The sequence below is a fragment of the Symphodus melops genome (genome assembly GCF_947650265.1).
Source record: "Symphodus melops genome assembly, chromosome: 6".
In the NCBI taxonomy this organism is placed as follows: Eukaryota; Metazoa; Chordata; class Actinopteri; order Labriformes; family Labridae; genus Symphodus; species Symphodus melops.
In genome coordinates, this window is record NC_136696.1 from 20715602 (window position 1) to 20734474 (window position 18873).

The 18873-nt window shown below is 41.5% G+C and overlaps 2 protein-coding genes across 3 annotated transcripts; one reads left to right on the top strand and one right to left on the bottom strand.

The window, feature by feature from the left end:
- Positions 1-128: 128 nt before the first annotated feature.
- Positions 129-3830, bottom strand: galk2 (galactokinase 2). The gene is made up of 10 exons (XM_079346689.1): positions 3546-3830; positions 3346-3434; positions 2991-3114; positions 2816-2909; positions 2546-2692; positions 2280-2378; positions 1902-2054; positions 1476-1686; positions 1029-1230; positions 129-879 (listed from the first exon to the last, which is right to left on the bottom strand). Exons 1-10 carry the CDS (start codon positions 3593-3595, stop codon positions 672-674), a joined length of 1377 nt encoding a protein of 458 aa, XP_079202815.1. The 5' UTR covers positions 3596-3830; the 3' UTR covers positions 129-671.
- Positions 3831-3854: 24 nt separating this feature from the next.
- On the top strand, positions 3855-17397 carry cep152 (centrosomal protein 152). 2 transcript variants are annotated; one of them, XM_079346688.1, is made up of 28 exons: positions 3855-4063; positions 5105-5219; positions 6793-6902; positions 7037-7097; positions 7182-7448; positions 7888-8047; positions 8532-8672; positions 9262-9401; positions 9878-10078; positions 10171-10318; positions 10422-10513; positions 10621-10784; positions 10880-11081; positions 11269-11373; positions 11467-11597; positions 12399-12527; positions 12614-12755; positions 12996-13181; positions 13279-13533; positions 13684-13815; positions 13904-14509; positions 14595-14670; positions 14763-14930; positions 15007-15091; positions 15246-15328; positions 15496-15652; positions 15741-15841; positions 15926-17397. In XM_079346688.1, exons 2-28 carry the CDS (start codon positions 5133-5135, stop codon positions 16726-16728), a joined length of 4932 nt encoding a protein of 1643 aa, XP_079202814.1. In that variant the 5' UTR covers positions 3855-4063; positions 5105-5132; the 3' UTR covers positions 16729-17397. The 2 variants fall into 2 exon arrangements, with proteins under 2 accessions (XP_079202814.1, XP_079202813.1); XM_079346687.1 differs by lacking the exon at positions 3855-4063 and adding an exon at positions 4416-4992.
- The last annotated feature ends 1476 nt before the right edge of the window (positions 17398-18873 follow it).

Genomic DNA, 18873 nt, shown 5'->3' on the forward strand with positions numbered 1-18873 from the left:
TTTGACACTTCAGTGCCTAAAAGGGAACTTCAAACGGTGGCAAACAAACTGCGGTAGATGTTTTAAAAAGACAAAACAGAAAAAGAGTAAAAGCTGAGCACAAAAACATGTTCATCAAACTCCAAACATTTTAGAAGAGGTCATTTATTGAGCATGAAAATCAGCAATGACGTGTGAAGGTCCCTGAAGAGACTGAAAGTGCTGCAGATATTCAGAACAGTACAGTAGCACATTTTGAGCCTCCACCATCACCGCTCTCTGCTGACCTGAACATTGATCACATTCACATGTTGGAGCACAGCAGGTGATTTTATAAATCAGGTTTGTCCATCACAAACACACTGTTAGCAAAACAGTTTTTTAAAAATGTGATTTGTTTTTCTGATAACAATGGTCACACTGTGAATAAGATATACATAATCAATTTAAACAAAAGCCCTTTATTCTCAATTCTCATTCTTGACAACATAAAAACGGTTCCCTTTGTATAAAAGTGAATCCCTGTAGATCATGTTTGGCCCCTTATGTAATTATTGTATGATTAAGAATAATCTCAAAAGGGGAAAGTGTAAACACAGACACCTTACTGTTGGATTACTTTGTCATTACAAGTTCCTTCTGCCTCGAGTGTGCAAGTAGTCGAGTATTTAATGGAAGCTACATAAATGTTTTCACTCCTCGAGGAAAATTGCAGCACCTCCACCTGGCTTTGACACAAACAGACTTTGTTTCTCCATTGCTGCTCTGCGTGGGTCAGGAAGGTAGTAGGCTTCCCTCACTGCTTGAAGGAAAGAGTCCACTTTCTCACAGGGTACCATGGAAACAGCACAACCACCCCATCCTGCTCCTGTCAGCCGGGAGCCCACAGCCCCCGACTTCCTAGAATCAAAAGAAATGGAGACGATAATCAGGCATGACCAAGCAGCAACCATCGATGTCGAAGCATGAAGCAAATGCAGAATAAAAACTGCAGTTGTTCTAGAAAATCGACTCGAGAAATGAGAGAGGAGGGACCTTTTTGTACTCACAGACAGATGTCCACCAGTTGATCCAGTTCAGTGCAGCTACACTCATACAGATCTCTGCAGCTTGCGTGGCTCTGGTTCATCAGTTCTCCCAGCAAACGCACGGATTCGGCAGGTTCAGAGTCGCACACGCTCTTAAACTGCAGCACCCGGGCAGCTTCACCGTACACATGTTTGGCTCTCTGATGAAGCTTGAAATGTGTAACTAAAAGAAAGAAAGAAGTGACAAATCGGCTTTAAAAAAAAATTAATGAAATGAGATCATACAAAATAAAATCCTCATATCACAATAGATTATATTTGAACATTTTTAGAGGAATTTTAACTTACTAATCAGCTATCTAACCTGTCCTCGTTCAACGTTTCAGTAGACATAATGATTTTCCTTCATCAGTAAGAGAGAGAGAGATGAACAGATACACAAAGGTGTGGCTTTGTTACATTGCTCACCATGCTGAGTGTTAGCGCTCAACAGCTCTTTGGAGAACTGTTCGGAGGTGACGCCCAGCATCCTGCAGATCTCCTCTCGACTGTACGGCTCAGGATGTAACACCTCCTCCACCAGAGCCAGCATCTCCTCCAGGGAGGCTTTCAGATACATCTGAACCTGGGCCAGCTTCAGCAACCTGCTGGAGTCCAGACCCCGTGCCTTCGCCAGCATCTGAGTTCACATATACAAAGACATTTTTCTTTTTACTGTTATTAAGTATTGTATACCTTTCAACCCCAAACACATGCTATTCTATAGTTTATAAGGACGCACTTTAGGGTTGAGTACTGTACGGACTGCCACTGTGACTGCACTCTGACAGCAAACATATATAATATATACATGCCTGGAAACAGGCTGAGAACCACTGGACAGGATCAAGGTACCTTTGTTGCAATTCGGCACTCCACCACACGGATGTTGAAGTGAGAAGAAGCAGCTTTGTTCATCTCCAAGCAGCAGTTGGAGATCACAAACACGGCCCCATCCGGGAGCTTGACATCAGTGGCACGCAGAGGCTGAAACTCAATCAGCTTTGCCTGACAGACAATTTCACAATACAAAACTATTAAAATGATCATTTACAATAACACACTTAATGAAATATTTTTATTTTGCTCATTACTTAAATATTAGAGACTTATGACACTTATGAAGCATTCTTCAGATGTTTACTTGGTAAATAAATGGTTTGAAAAAAAAAAAGTGCCAAAGTAACTTGCAAAACTGGTTGTAGTTAATGTGCTGAAAGAATTGCCACCTACAGTTCCTTTCTCTGCCAGGAATGAGATGGACTGATCCATGCCGCCTCCCTCTGTGCCAATGTAGCGCTCACTTTTGGCACATATCTCAGCCAACAACACCTGGGGGATTAAAGGGAATACAAAACACATCAAATACTTACAAATATTGACTACAAGAAAAGAAGCTTATACTTGCTTGTTAAATGGTTTGTTTTTATGTTATGTGGATATTTGCATGAAAAATACATGCAACACGTATTCACTTGTGGTTAATGACTTCATTTTACCTTGGAGAGGGACTTTTGATTTGCCTCCATTGTTACGAGCCCGGCACAACAGACTAAGGCACTTGAACTTGACAGGCCTGAGCTGGGTGGAATGGTTCCATCTACGAGGCATGACATCCCTGATAACCGAGCAATCTCAAACTTCTCCTGTAAAAACACACAAAAGAAAGGTTTACCTTGTTTGGGGGTTGCATCACTTTGACGAAATACTGCACGCTAAATTCTACCCATTTAGCCATGCATGAATTAGAACACAATAAAATGTCTTACCTGGATGCCTTTGACCCCACAGAGAAAATAATAATACCACTTTGGATTGTCTCTGTCTATAGCAATATCATCCGAACAGGACACAGTGAAATCCCTGCAATGTGACAAAAAACATGATGCTGTGTAGGTTTTAAAGCTCTAATTGAATAACAAAAGAACGTGTTTAATATCTTACTGGTATTGAGGATTCGTGTTGGTCAGTGTGAGAGTCCCTGAATTGTTCACAGATACAGCTGCAAGGATACTCTGTTCGATAGCCATTGGAAGAACTGAATAGCCACAATAATCGATGTGTTCTCCTGTTAAATGACATGTAATTAAATAGTAATTAATCAGGATCATGAAACACGTATTATAAGAAAATCAACAAAATGATTTTGATTAAATTACAAATATATTTATTTTTTCAACTCTCTAGAACCAGAATGATTGTGTGCTTGTAGGGCCATGGTGTTTCAAATATAGCAACGTCAGAACAAATGCTTAAATCGACACATAATAAAGTAAACCAAACTGTTATAAGTAGTTACCTATTAGATTCACTCGTCCCGGTGCGCATGCATAGAAGAGAGGAGCTTCACCATACTTTGTCTCAAATGCATTTTTCAAGTTTTGTAGTCTGTAAAAAAAGAGAATCAATAAATAAGGTCTCGTCAATTTCCTCCACAGTTTTTTTTTTAATATCATCGCTTTATCTCAGTGACAATTAATGTGTTTTCATGCAACTCACCTTTCACTGGCAGTAATTCCAACTCTTAATTTAGGTGGGTTTGCAGCCATCTCTTCTTTCTCCAAACGGTGACAAAAAAAGAAGCTAAAATCAGATTCTTAATGTTCCTTGTTGTCGTCCAGGAGAGCTCAATGTTTTTTCCTATCCTGTCAGCTGACAGTCACAGGAGGATTTCCGGATGCGAAAAAAGGCGCTGAACTGACGTACGTTCCTCAACACGAATTCGGCTCAGTAGAGGATGTTCAACATGTTTCTGACAGAAATGAGTCAGTCAAGACTGTGAAGACCCACGAAGACGCAGCGTCAAAACTCTAGGAAGCATCCAGAGGGGCGTGGAGAGGTAACACGTGAGCGATGCGTAACGGAACTGGTGCGACGTAATGACATCACAGCATTCCCTTTCAGGATAAAATAGTAATACCATAATAATTACATTTTCTAAAATGTCATGTGTTTTTGATAACTCAAACATATATACCTTTGTTTGTGTAAGGTGACCCAGAGGATTCGTCTCCAAGGTAACACGCCTACATCTACGTCTAACCACAAATGGGCGTGTTTTTCTTTCTACAAGCAAACTTATTAATACAGAATTACATTAGTAAAGAGCAGAGGGGAGTTTCAGTTAAATAGATTGAAAATAGAGCATGGCTGAATGGTTTTAGCAGCTTTCTTATTTTTGGAATCATAGATGGTTTTGATGTACTGTTCCGTTTCCTTACCTAACGCAATAAAAGAAGATTTAGTTACTAAATTTGGCTTCGTGAATAAGAAATGTCCCTAAAATTTTCAACAAATTAACTAGGTATATTTCTTTATTTTTCTACTTTTGTTGTCATAGAAACCAAACTGCCAAAATGAGCGTAAATGCTGACACCTTCGAGTCAGCCACCGTACAATTCAATAATAGATGAATGACTCTTCAAAATGCATGATTTATCAATCTATAACTGATGTTAAATTATGTAGCGTGTCTGTTTGAGGCACTAGTAAATCAAGGCGATGTGAAAGCATAGTGTGAAATGACTCGGTGTGTGTGTGTGTCTTGGAGCTGATCCTGACGCGGTGGGTTGGCGCTGTGAACGCGCGCGACTTTTCAAAGTGGGCGAGTCTCTTAAAGCCGGCCAGCCGAAGCTAACGTTAGCTTCGTACATCTCGAAGTTAACTGTCAGGCCAGCTTAACTTAAAAGTTACATTGTACTGTTTAAATAGGTAACGAATCTACAACACTGATCGGCAGAGTTGTAGTTGTAGTTTTTCAAAGCATCCCGAGGGACTTTTTTGTTGTTGTTGCGCTCACTATAACAAAGGCAAGCTAACAAGGGTTACCTTAAGTTAGCGAGCGTCGCTGCTTTGTCAACAGTAATATTGACACAGCTAATAATGTCACCCAAATAGATAATAAATAATGCTTCAATAGAGACGTAAAGTCCATTACTGCAAGCGGGTAAGTGGTCGTTTAATGTTTTCTGATTGGTACGCTAATGTCGAGCATAATGATCATAATAATTCGTTGTAAATACTTTCCCCATGTTTCTTCCTCTTTCACCTCTCCACAGAGCACCCTACACAAACAGGGTTTGCATCATGTCCATTGATTTTGACAGTGCTGCTCTTCAAACACAGCACGATGAAGAGGAGTATGACCAGGAGGACTATGCAAGAGAGCAAGAGGTAATCAGATATTGTTTTCCCCTTTTCACATACTGCACTGTTTGGGAAGACGGATGATAGCCACTTCATGCAATTTTATGAAACCTTCATTTGGAGAGTATATTGTGCTTAAGAGATTTTTTGCCACAACATGAAATCACTACAGAGATAAAACGGTAACTACCAAAGTGTATTCTTTTATGATGTAAATAGCCATGTTGATTGTTCAGTATGTTTCATTACCTTCTGCTTCACCATGTATATGTTTGTCCTGAGGTCAGTGTTGTTTCGGGAAGAATTTAAGGTTTAAGTTTCACAATCACTTTCCGCTTCACAGCTCCACCTTCATGCGCTGTTTATTTAACTCACACCTACAATCTGTTACGCCATAAATCTGAGCTATTATTGGCTCAAGGTAAAGGCCTCCTTCCAGGTGTGTCACACTGAAACTGTGGATTCCCTACTTTCTCTCATTTTAGGTGACCTTGTTTCTCTGTTGCTTCACTTATAATGATTACAGCAAGCATGAATGAGCTGTCTGTGAATATTTCTTTGGGGTTTTGACTCTCAGCTGATTTGGACTTCCTGGAATATTTGGCCTAAAGGTTTTTGTTTTGGTATAGCCTATGGATTGAATGTGAGCTGGATGAGTGAAAAAAAACGTGTGCCACCACACAAGTGATGGGAATGTTTCTGCTCCAGTTAACCTTGCTATATGTTTTGTCTGAACAATGGAGTTCACTGCGAGCAAAACACAGCAGTACTGCAGGGAGCCAACAACATACCAGGCACGTTTTGGATGCTTCACACGGAAGGTCTTCTCTACAGAAAGATTACTGTTGGAGGTTGTCATGTAGCTACTAGCTTCACAGCTGAAGAAGTGCCTCTTATATGTTTGTTAAATGTGTAAGAAGGATAACATGGGTCCTTTGGTTGTGGACACTACGGAGGATTTGAGGAGTATTCAGCAGTCCTTGTGGGAAGTAAGTCCAGCTGGCTGTGCTTGTTCTATCACACATGGCTGGTTGTAAAACAAGCCGGCTCAATCTGTCACTGACACAAAGAACGGATGGTCTGGTTTTTGTTGCAATAAGGACTAACACGACTTGACTAAATTACAGAATTGCTTGTCAAAGTTTTGTTATTTTTGTTTGTTATGATCAAATTAACATATTTTAAACAAACAGAGCTTTATGGGAAAAATGCAGCAGCTAAGTATTACCTTCATGACTGATCAAAGAAAACATCTAAAGATGTAAATGCTAACATTTAAGGATTTCAAACCAGCACAGATTTTGGATTTTTGCTGAATGACTTTAATATTTGATATGTTTTAAACTTTAAAATCACATGAAGGAACAACTTATGATAAACACTGACACCCGTTTAACATTTTTTTAGCTGCACTTTTCTTTTAAAGCAGAACTTTTTTGTTGTCCGTTTTCAATAATTTACAAATGTGCTTTTCTCTCTCTTTTTTTTCATTCTCTCTCTCAGACTGTCAGTGATTGGTTCTCAGTTATATCTGTGTTTCTTTACAACTTGGTTGCGGGGCAACCTTGGTGACTCATTTGCGTGTGCTGTTTTTCCACAGCTGCAGAAACTGCTCACAGACCTGCCTGATGACATGCTGGAGGACAGCAGAGACTCCTCCTCCCCAGAGCTGGAGTACTCTGCAATAAGCAATAAAAACACTGGAAACAGGTAACACACACACGTTGCTGCAGACACATTAGGAAGCTCCGATTTGAAGCTCCTCTGGTGTTGTTCAAAACCGAGTGACATACCCAATCACAGTGCAATCCCGCAGTTATGCTGTTTATGCCCTTTTCTTTCAGCCCTGAGTCCACATGGAGTCAACAATGGTCAGTTCATCCAAGGCCAACCTCTCATGAACAAGTGGGTAACAAGTTAGTGGTTAACTATTCTGTTGACATCATTATCTTTTTGAAGACTTAAGTTGAGGGTGATGAATACTTTCAGGACGATTATAACTATGGGGACGGAGCTGTTCAAACCAATGGACACCTGGGTCAGATTCAAAGTCAGCCTCACACTTGGAACCAGCAGTCACAGGAGCATTGCTTCTCACAGGGAGATTATACTTACACCAGCATGGGCACAGAACAATCTACAGAGACAACAGATGAGTACGGTTCTAAACCACACACCCAGGGCACTAACAAGGCTGCAGTGTATCATGAAGAGGAAGGCCACAGGGACCACAACAATGCCGGACACCATTTTCAGGTGAGTGGATATTGGTATTTGGTCTATTATATCTTTTCAGTAAAACAAATCAATTTCAATTTCAACTTTAATTGTGAGGGACAATGTGCAATAAAAAACATAGATGTAACCATTTGATGCATTGCACCAAATTTACATCTGCAGTCCCTTAAATCAAATCAGCATAGTAAGAACGTTTGCTTGTTGTTCTCTTAACGGATCATAGAACATTTGAAAAAAAGCTGTTTGTTTTTTTAACTGAACTTCTGTGCGTTTGAAATGTATACACTGTACATTTGAAGTTAACTGTAATTTGACATGAGCATCTTGTTGTCTGGAAGTCAAACCAAAGGAAACCGTCGGAACGAGTCTGTTTTCTTAATTGTACGATTTTGACTTGGTTTATTTTTGAGTAATAATCACAATCATTCCTTCATGTTAAAAACACTGTTTGCTTCAGAATGTGAGGTCTGCAGTGGGAGACGGAGTTGCAGAACAGTACATGGCCAGTTACAACCCCCAACATCCTGCCCATCAGCCAAAGATGCTTAACTCCCAGGCTGCTCCCCAGCACGGTCAACTTGACCATCTGCAAAGAGACTTCCTCGACTCGACGCAGCGTGAGTCTGGATTCGGTTACTAAACTATTAGTAAAAAAGTGTTCTGACATACAAGCCACAAAACAGTGCTGGTTGAAAAGTGATCTGAGACAATGTAGGAATTTGTAAAATTGAACTGGAACAAACGTGTCCAGTTGAATGATCTGAAGAAACAGAGGCCTCAGTAGTTTGCTTATAAAGTGACTCTTTTAAAGAAATGTTGGTTTGCTTGCGTTCAGTTTGTGTGAAATGAAGGGATGTATTCAGCTAGACTGCTAGAGTGTAACTTTAATTGCAGAATGGTTGAAGCTCACTTAGTGCCTGAGTTTCTGTCATTGTATTATCCATCGTGATGTGAAGACGGAGGGGGCCACAGACTGGGAGCCCTAAGTGTTTTAATGTAACATCTCCTCGAAAATGCCAATGCTGAAATGTAAAATGTCTCCTAATTTTTTTCCACAAGTCTTCAGTGTTTGGTGGTAATTTTGTGTGCGCTATATTTCAGAAACTGCTGATAGAGAGCAGCTGGCTCAGCTGCAGATTTTACACAAGGCTCAGCAGAGGCAAGTGGAAGACTTGGAAAGGAAACTGGAGGATTCAAGGCGTAATATGAGATACATCGAGCATCAGTTTGCTATTGCCAAAGGTACGTTTCAGGCAGGTTGTTCTCCTAAAAAATGTGTTACCGTTATTGTATTTTACAGCACATGTAAACTAATGTGAATATACTGACTCTGTAAAACTTAAAAGACTAAAATGTGAGCTTTGCATGTTTTCATTTATTAGTCCATTTATAAAATTAAAAAAAAAAAAGCAAACTTGAGCTGTTGTAGAAATGAAACCTATCACTATGAATACGTTTCTTACTTCAGGTCACCTTGAAGACTTGGATGAACATTTCACTAAACGGTCTTTGAAAGAATAGGGTTATTTTTTATCAATAAATCTTGAAGAACCGATGGCTGATTGCATATCAATTTAGACCTTCGATGATATCAACAAAAGGGGAAAAAAACAGCACATGTCTTCACATAAATGCCAAGTATTATATACTATATCTGCACTGTACTTTAGATAAATACATGAAAGGATACTGTATTGGCCCCCTGGTGGCTGCAAGAGGAATTGTACTGCCTACAGAGAGACAGTGGACACTGTGTTGGCCTCTTGTCTTTGTGCTCTTGCTGGATGTCCTGCTATGTGATAAATTATTATTATTTTTTTATCATTAATAGATGAAAAGGATGGCCTTGCAGTAAGTCTTAAGGAATCAATTCAATTGGTTGAACAGGCGAAGCAGAGAGAAGTTCAAATGCAAAACAAATTGAAGGCAATGGAGCAGCAAGTACAGGTCCTTAATGAGAGAGACCAGGAGGTACGTTACACACACTCGCACATTCCGTTTGTCCTCCTCCTCATAGTCTGAATCGTTTAAGATGGAATACGAAAGTAACGCATTCATATAATTCAAGATTTAAGTAAATCAGAGCTGGCCCTGTGAATGTATGGTCAGCTTGGGTTTTAGATTAAGAGCGAGGCACTGTTAAAAAGGCCTTGATCAGAAGATCCAGGAAGGGGGCTGCTAGAATAAGGACACAGTAATTCAGTGATGTTAGTAGGAGTCAGGCCATGCAGAGCTTAGTATGTAATTAATAACATTTTGATCCTGAAGAGAGTGATGAGGTCAATAGTCATAATGCCCAGCTTACATGTTATGTATCGCTCTCTCCAACTCACCCAGATTTATCCTGCCTAACACTTTCTGAAACATGTTGATGCCTTCATTGAAACCTTTGTTAATATTTGTTTATTTTATTAGTGTAAACGACTCGGCTCCATTTTGTTGTACAGAACACAAAGAAGCAGAGGGTGGCCGAGGCTGCAGTGGACAGCATGAAGCAGCAGATGTTGGAGCTTTGTCGCTCTGATACTCTGTCCAGAACACGGGAGCAGCACGACAGAGACCTCGCCGTCTTAAAGGAACAGCACAATTCTGCATTATTGACACTGCAGCAGGAGCTAGACTCCGCTTCTCTGGCCCTGAATGATCAGGTCTGTGCTAAATGAATGTTTTGAGGCAAGCTGTCTCCAGCACATGCTTTCAGGACTCTAACAGGCACCTGTGTTATCGGCTGTGTCTCCAGATTGACTTAAGTCAGAGGTATCAGGAGCAGGTGAAGCAGCTGGAGCGGCAAAGGGAAGAAGAGCAACTGGAAAGAGCCAGAGTTGTCAACACCCTCACTCAGCGCCTGGAGGAGAGTCAGCAACAATGTGCCAAGCTGCTGCAGACGAGTGAGTGAGCGCAGTCTACGAACACATTTCTAGGAATCGAAGAAAGTGAATATCAGATGTGTAAACACCGTCTGTTCTCTGTGGGTTGGTTTATTTCCTAAAGGTTCAGTGCAGGAGTTGACTCGGGTTCAGATAAAACTACAACAGGCTCAATCAGCAAAGGCACTCAGTGAAAATATGAACAAAGTCCTTCAGGTTTGTTTGTTTGTTTTTAAAATGAGATTGACCTCATAACATCAGAGCCAAAAATCACGTTTGGTCATGTTTGGTCAACATGTCCATCTTGTATTTGTTTCCTAAAGGAGGATCTGTCTGATTTAAAGGAGCAGATCACTCTTTATGAGTCTGCTGTGAAACATGGAGTTATTGTTTTGGATGTGAGCAGTGAGTGGGAGAACCAGCTCTCTGAATCCTGCATGGATTTAGGATTAAAGAAAGCAAACAGGAAAAATGGCAGCGTTCACAGGTAACTTACACAGTGACTGAGTCTCTCTGCACTGTTTGTAGCTATTGGTGACTTCATACTCCATTGAAATCATCCTTTCCATTCTGTCGGGTCAGTACTGCCCTGGCTCACCTGTCAGACTCCAAGCTGCCCAAAGATGAAGCTCTGCGGCTGCTGCGAGTGGAGATGCAGCGCTGCCTGGGGAGCCTGAAGGTGAAGCGTCAGAAGATCAGTCAGATGCAGGAGGAGCTCCAGCTCTGTCAGGGCAGAGTGAGCGAGCTGCAGACGCAGCTAGATGAAGCCAAGCTGAGCTCTTCTGTGAGTACAGCACCACACACAATGTGCCTATTGCTGATTTCAAATCACAAACTTCTTCGACAATAACAGACCTGAAAGGATTTAAGTGACATGTTTTTGCATTTTCTCTACAATGTTAAGTGTATGCATTAACAAAGAGCTCTAATGCAAACATGGTCTCATAAAATGAAGCTGCACGTGTTCACAGATCAGGGAGAGCAGCCAGCTGAAACATCTGGACCTAACTGGGGAGTCTCAGAAAGAGTTCATGAAACTACAGGAAGACAAACGACACTTGCAGGAACAAGTGGAGGTTAGTCATAGTTTATCTTCAGACTGATTCTCTTTGTTTTAGACCATAAGAAAAGATTGGATGATAGATTTTGTCCTCTGATCCAAACTCAAGGTGTTAGAAAAGAAGAACAAGGAACTGAAACAGAGCGAGGAGAAGGTGAGGTCGGCCAACGTCGAGCTTTGCACCAAGATGAGAGAGATGATCCAAGAACTGGACCAGGAGAAACAGGAAGCTGCTGAGAGGTACAAGGAGGATTCAGCTGTAATCCTGGACGCACTGTGCACACTTCTTATTGAACCTAGAAGAGGTCCTCTGCGCCTGTGTCCACTCACCAACGTCATGATGATGCAAATACATTTGAAGGCACATGACTACATACGGTGTTTAATGTGACTGTCAAAGGTTAACATATTAAAACATTTCTTGTGCTGAAATGTGAACTTAGCAACGTTAAATTCATTATATTTTGTGTCAGGAAGAGTTTTAGTGCCAGAGAAATGAGAAGTCAACAAATGGAACATCTTTCAGGTTTCTGAAATTCAGAGCTAATTTACAGCGAAGCTTGTGCAGAGTGTAATACTGGCACGGAGTACGTTTGTGTTAGTACTGTTAGCAGTAGCCAGCTAGTCCATGATGAAGTCCAGATATCCATATCAGTGACTGCTGCTGTGTGGGAACATATCCAAGTCTCCTGGGATTTAAAAACAAACATCCACAATATGCGCTACCTCGGCTTCTCCAGAGGACAGCGGCTTTATTACCAGACTGATGAGTTTCAAAAAGGGCGTCTGACCCCGTCATACTAAATAGGATGAATTTAAGCTCAGAGCTGAATTTTAACTTCAGATTTCTCAGGAATAGCTTTCATGGTATAAAATACTGTTGCTTCCAATATTTATTTTATTGTTTTTAAAGCCAGCCGTCAGATATGTAGGTCGGTGGTGTAGGTGTCCTACATGTGCTGGAATGGTTCTTGTGCATGAAATTGATCATTGATTGGAAATCATTACACTTCCTCATACTGTATATGTGTGTTTGTGGAGGACTGAGCGGATTCATCAGCAGTACAGGGACGACGTGGTGAACCGGATCAGAACAGAGCTCATGCTGGAACATGACGCTCAGATTGAGCGGCTGACTGCACATCACGAGCAGCAGGTCCAACAGATACAGTAAGTCCTGAGGACTTTAGAAGAAGAAAAAAACAGTATTCTGGAGGCCTTGGTAGCTCATTAACAGACTGATAACATTTTGACAGGACCAAGCTGTCTGAGGTCAATGATAAGATGCTGGCCGTGCAGGAGTGTTACATATCTGTCTGTAAGGAGAAGGACATGCTTGAAGAAAGTGCGCGCAAGAGGGAGGAGGAGGAGGAGGAGGCTTCGATAAGGGATGACGAGGTATTCAAGATACAAAAAATATATAATTTTAAAGAAGATAGAAGAAGAAGTTAGGATGATGTTAAAAATTCAAAAGAGAAAATATTATTACCATTTGTTCTGGCTTGATACTCATTAGAAAGTTAATATCACAATTCATCTTTTGTGCCGACTTCCTTTTTTTTTTTCTCTGTGATGAAGTTGACTGTAACCAACACGAAATATTTGTGAATGTTTTATCGTTAATATCGCTGTTTCCAGCTAAAGTCGAGAGAGGACAGTGAAGCAGCTTTGGTGAAACTGAGGGCGGAGCTTGAAGCTCAGCATCAGGCCTCAATAAACCAGCTCAAGGATCTGTGGTCCAAAGAAAAGGAGGCTGAGATCCAGCTCCATGTGAACTCTGAAGTAGATCTGGTCAAGGCTGCTTGTAAGGAAGATCTTCAAAAGGTAGGATTTCCCCAAAATCACTGCTCAACTCTCTACTGGGGTTTTTTTTTTTCCCTTGAAATTTTGTACTGATTTTTTATTTTATTTTTTTCTACAGGTGGAGGAGACCTGGGTCAAAAGGCTGGAGGAGGCCAGAAGAGAGAGAGACAGAGAGACCACCGAATCAACCTGTCAGACAGGTCATTATGAGGCGAGCAGCGTGACAGTTGGTGAATTGGACTCCAGGCTGAGTGCCCAGAAACAGCAGCTGCAACTGGAAGCTGACAAAGTCAAACGCAAAGCTGTGGAGGAAGCCAGAAAACAAGTTCAGAGAGAGCTGCACGAGAAACACCTGGAGGACATGGCCAAACAGGTTAGTGGATTGACCTGACTATTTCTGTGCTACTTAACCAAAGTGCCTCTGTGCATTTTTTTAAGTGACAAAACCTAAGTACTCCAAAGCTCTCATCTTGCTTAGGCTTCATGCATGCGTTAGAGTTAAGAGTATAATACATTTCTGTAGGTTGAAGGTACAATAACCAGGGCCTACAGTCGCTGGATTGAGGATTTGACTTCGATACCAGAATATCAAGCTGCACTCCAAACAGAGAGAGAGAAATGGGAAGCACTACAAGTAAAACACATAGAACAACAGGTATGTCAAGGTTTTGTTTTTAATCAGCCCCTGCGCTCACTTAGCTTTTCTTTCTGATCGTGTATATTCTTCAATCGTAATGTTACAGTGGCATAAGAAACAAAGGAACCAGTTAGAGGAGCAGAACTCTGGGACACAAAAGATGGAGGAGCTCCAGGAAGAGGTGGCAGCTCTTCAGAGCCAGCTGGAGGTAGTGAGGAGTGAGCAAGCAGCCCTGCTGAAAGCTGAGCTGGCCGCAGCTAGAGCAGTCTGGAACCGAGACAAACAGCAGGAGGCGGCTGTCATCCAGGCCCGCACTGAGCAGGTGTACCAAAACAAGCTGCAAGAGCAGCGCAATCAGCTGGAGCAGTCTTTGCAGCAGACCAGGGAGCAGGCAGCGCTCCAGAAGAAGGAGCTGCTTCTGCAGATGGAGGCCAAGCTACAGCAGACTCTACGCGCCAGAGAGCAGGAGTGGAAAGAGCGGGAGCAGGCTCAGAGACAGCAGACAAGAAAGGAATTTATAGCAGAGCTTCAGACTGGTCTGGCAGAGATGCAGGAACAGTTTCAGATGGATCCTAAAACAGATCATCCAGTCACTGCAGACATGAAGAGGAGCAACAGAGCTGCATCAGACGATATAACACACATCATCCAAACATTCTGTGCAGAAATAATAGACAGAGCAGTATCTCAAACCAAAAAGGAGTGGAAGAAAGTAAGTCATTGTAACCGTTAATCATCTAGTGGAAAAATGTTTGAGTTTGGTTTTCCTTTTACGAGTTTCATTTATTACCCCACAGACAAGTGAGGAGAGACTAAGCCAAGTGATCAAGGAAACACAGCTACAGCATGAAAGGGAAATCAACACAATTCAAAGTACGTGCTGCGCACTTTTAATCGAACGACCTCCAGTATGAATCATTCAGTGTAGCGTTGAGTATGTTGTTGATGTTGTTGGTTGTGTTCAGGCTGTTTGAGCCAGAGGATGGAGCAGGTTTGTTGCAGGAAGGATTGCTCTGAAACTACAAGCAGGCTGCAGAAGAAGAGTCAGGAGCTCCAGAGACATTTAGAGAAAGCCTGTCGTCAACTCCAGCACAGCGTTCGAGAGCACAAAAGTGCCATGCAACATCTAAAAGGTATTAAATGCATCTCAGTGTTTCTGCAACTATTATTGAAACCTATTTTTCTGAACAACAATGCTGTGTTTTGTAGATGAACATGACAGCAGATTACAAAAGGCAAAGGAGGAACATCTGCAGCAGCTAGACGAAGTGAAGAGAGCCAAAGAATCCTCTGGGTTTGTGGAGTTTCATCATTTTTTTTATCTTTAGTTCAAAAGCCAATGACTCTTTCACTTTATCCAAAACAAATCCCTTTTCAACTGCCAGGCCATCTGTGCCCCATAATGAATGAAATAAAAATGGCAAAAATATACTTGTCCTTTCTTGCAGAAGCTCTGATCAACAACGGAATCACCAGCAGGGCCTGGTGGAGATGAAGCAGCAATACCTGATGACTGTGGAAAAGATCAGAGGTTGGTAGTAGAAGCTAAAGGGAGGTTTTTATTGTCGAGCAGGAGATGAGAGCGTGATCCATACTTTATAAAAACGACTTCATGAAGCAGGTTTGCATATTTGCATCCTTGCTAAGCTCCGTTCTTGTAAATACTGTAATAGCAGAAATCGTATGTTTTTATTGCAGAGGACATGCGGCGGTACCTTCAGGAAAGCCGGGAGCGAGCAGCAGAGACCATCCGTATGGAGGTGCAGAGGGAACAGCAGGACACTGCCAGGAAAATGCGGCGCTATTATCTCACCTGTCTGCAGGAGTTACTGGAGGATGGAGGAAAGACTACAGGGCAAGAGACCATGATTGTCCTAAACGTGTTTGCTTGCTTCATCATAGCTCCTCAAGGTAATTGTATTGATCTTCCTGTCTTCTTGCAGGGCTGAAAAGAAAATAATGAATGCGGCGAGCAAGCTGGCAGCCATGGCTAAAGTGCTAGAGACGCCTGTCAAGAGTAAATCAGGAAAGAGCAGTTCACAAAGTGAGTCCTATTCTGCAGAACTGCTTGACTGTACTTTGTTTGGTCCCAAAAGTCCCACAGTGTTTGCATCTGTTTGTCTTAAAGGGTGTTTGACAGCTGCTTCCACAGCTGACTGCTCTCCAGGTAGACACGCAGGTTACAGTAAGATCCTGTCAACACTGCCTGAACTTCCTGACATCAGGCCAGAGGAGAGGTCCCACAGGGAAAAGACTTCCGATTCAGAGCAGAGACTAATCACTGCAGGGACGAATAAACCTTTGTGCCACCGGGACATACATGTGTCTATGAAGGAAGAGGACTCGGGGCCGAAACTCCAATCTTCTGCTCATTCACACCTCCGCCCTCTCAAACCTTCTCAACAGATGTCCTCTTCATCCCAGGTGGATTTTGTCGATGCGTCTGTGAGGAGTAAGAGCAGGGAACTGTACCTGCAGAGAGTTAACTCCAAAGAAACAGACACAGGTGGACAGAGACAACCATTTGTTACCCAGGAGGCTCCGGTCAGAGACGAGAGACGGACCGACTGGAGTATGACCAGCAGCGACTCAGAGACAGGCTTCCAGGTTTCCAGACTCTCCCACTCCGGACGTAAAGTAGAACCAGTCAAACCTTTTTCTGCTTCTTCTACATCAGCCGGTGACTTAGGAGACTTTAACGGCCTCACCCCAGACGCTTCTGACTTGACTGTTTATAATGAAATTGCCAAAAGGACCACTCATACCCAGAACTTTCTTAATGGAAAACTGAGTTCACACAGAGAGCCTACCCCAGGCGCCGAGGGCAAGAAGCAGCAGGGAGTTGGTTCACAGCCTGTGTTCTCCGAACTGCAGCAGCGGCGGCAGCAGGACAGTGGCTTTGACAGCCCCTTCTACCAACACAAGTCATAAAGAGGGTAGGAAGAGGAGTGTATAACACACTCCACATTTCCAGTTAGCTGAACCAACAATGCTTTTTAATGCAGTCTTTAAAGTTTCAGGATGACGAGCCTTTAAACTTGTAGCTGCCTGCAGAGTGTTTGTGTGAATTGGACTGAGGAAATGATTGAATTTATTGCAGCAATTCCAAAACATAGAAGCATAAAAGTAAAAAAAAAAGAGAGAAGGTAGCCTTGAGAGGGTTTTTAATACTTCCTTGAAAACATGGACGTAAATAGCCTTTGTTTATTGGAAAGGTGTCTATGAGTTCATAGTTGTATTTTACATCAAAATTCTAGCTCAGGAGTTTCTTCTTGATTTGTGTTTTCTTGGGTGTAACACTTCCATCGTGGATAAATGGCGTCAGAGAAAAGCATGTTTAAGGTCAAACTCTTGTCACTCCGCCACGCAAACTGTGAAACCCTGAATACAAAATACCAAAAGGTTTACTCTTACATGAACCGGAGTACTAGATGAGTTGCTCTGTTTTTTCTCTTTGGATCCACAACCATTTAGATTTGTGTGTCTGAGTTTGAATGTTTTGAATAATTTTATATGACTTTAATGAGATATGCTGTGCATAGTTTATAAATGTTTTTTAAACTGTTGTAAGACTTTTAATAAACCGTGTCTTATTGCAAACTAAGTAGTGAGAACTGATTTGTCATCACAGCTGTACCTCTCCAGCACATCTTGTTGTACTGGATACGTTTTAGAGTCAAACACAAACATAATCCTTTTCACGCTCATTTAACTTACTTTTAAATGTTGTATAATTGCATAAAGTGTGATCTTCAGAAAACTAAGTGCAAACAATCACACTTATTTCGCCTCACTTATTTCAGTCAGCTCCAGATTATCAGATTATCCACGATGTTAGATGAGATATAAAACAATTAGGGGTGGGAATTGATGAAAAAAAAATTAACTAACTCGGGGCTTTCTAATTAATTGCATTTTAAGTGCATCACTTCTCAATCTAAATGGATTTTGGTGGATGAATGAATGCAATGCATGCAAATTTACTTGCTTCTCAGTTTCATAAAGCTGTGAGATCTTGTTTGAAATAATTTTTCTGCACAGCAGTTGGAAAGTTGCAGAGTCCAGCAGCAACAAGTCCTGTTATGACAAGTCAGCTAGGCCGCAAACCTTCGACCCAGGACAGAAACTCCTGGTGTTCCTACCTGGTGATAGAAGTGTGCTGGAGGAAGAAGTGGATGAGCAATACTTAACTCTCTAAGGACCTGGTATGATCTCAGATGGCAAACTGCTTCAGGTAAGATCTCTGTAATTCAGAAGTTTCTCCACGAAAATCTCTGGAACAAATATTTTCACAAAATAAATTTTTAAACAAATGTCAATATATACAATTCTTCAAAATCGATGTGCAACCTTCTTTCTAAAATGCAAGACACTGATTTCAGAGTAAACGATTTATGAGATCGAACATACAGTTCAGCAATCGGTACCCTAACATTTTAGTTGATAACTCGATATATTTATACATTTTAAAAAACACCCAGTGTTTCGGTGGTGACCAGTGTCTTCTTTACAGTGTTTTATCATTGATGTTGGGAATATTACAAACGCGTGCTTTTTGGTCAATAAAATAAATTATTTTTGAAGAAAAAATGTTAATTCATGATCATTTATGTACAAATATTACTTATCAATTGCTTATTTGCTATAAATAGATCATTGAAAGTCATCAACTCAGTGAATTTCTTTAAGATTCATCATTTCAAACACATTTATTTCAAAATGATGGGATTTAACTCACCTTTCCACTTTGTCGTTATTTAAAATGATCATGTCACTGCTGAACACCAACATATGTTTGGACCCAGTGGCGTGAGGCAGGTTCACGGCCCTCCAGGGGCCTGATGCGAGTTCACAGGAGGTCACGGGAAAAACAATTAAGAAAGGGAGAAAAAAAAAAGTTAAAATGTATAGAGATTGTTGTTATTGCTCAGAGTAAGAGGTCTGCAACTCAACCAGAGCTGGGTGTGGGAGGAAGGTGAGTTTAGCGGAGGTCGCCTTGACCTCTGACCTCCCCCGCTGGCCCTCCATCATTAGAGGGGTATCATCATTATTGCCACTATCATCCCTCAACCAGTT

Bases quoted from the DNA above. Each gene is read 5' to 3' on its own strand.
- galk2 (XM_079346689.1), bottom strand. From the start codon at position 3,595: ATGGCTGCAAACCCACCTAAATTAAGAGTTGGAATTACTGCCAGTGAA. The intron at 3,435-3,545 runs GTGAGTTGCATG...CTTTTTTTACAG, and splicing joins GGAATTACTGCCAGTGAAAG to ACTACAAAACTTGAAAAATG. The intron at 2,055-2,279 runs GTAGGTGGCAAT...ATTGTCTGTCAG, and splicing joins TCCTGGCAGAGAAAGGAACT to GCAAAGCTGATTGAGTTTCA.
- cep152 (XM_079346688.1), top strand. From the start codon at position 5,133: ATGTCCATTGATTTTGACAGTGCTGCTCTTCAAACACAGCACGATGAA. The intron at 5,220-6,792 runs GTAATCAGATAT...GTTTTTCCACAG, and splicing joins ACTATGCAAGAGAGCAAGAG to CTGCAGAAACTGCTCACAGA. The intron at 10,079-10,170 runs GTCTGTGCTAAA...CTGTGTCTCCAG, and splicing joins CTCTGGCCCTGAATGATCAG to ATTGACTTAAGTCAGAGGTA.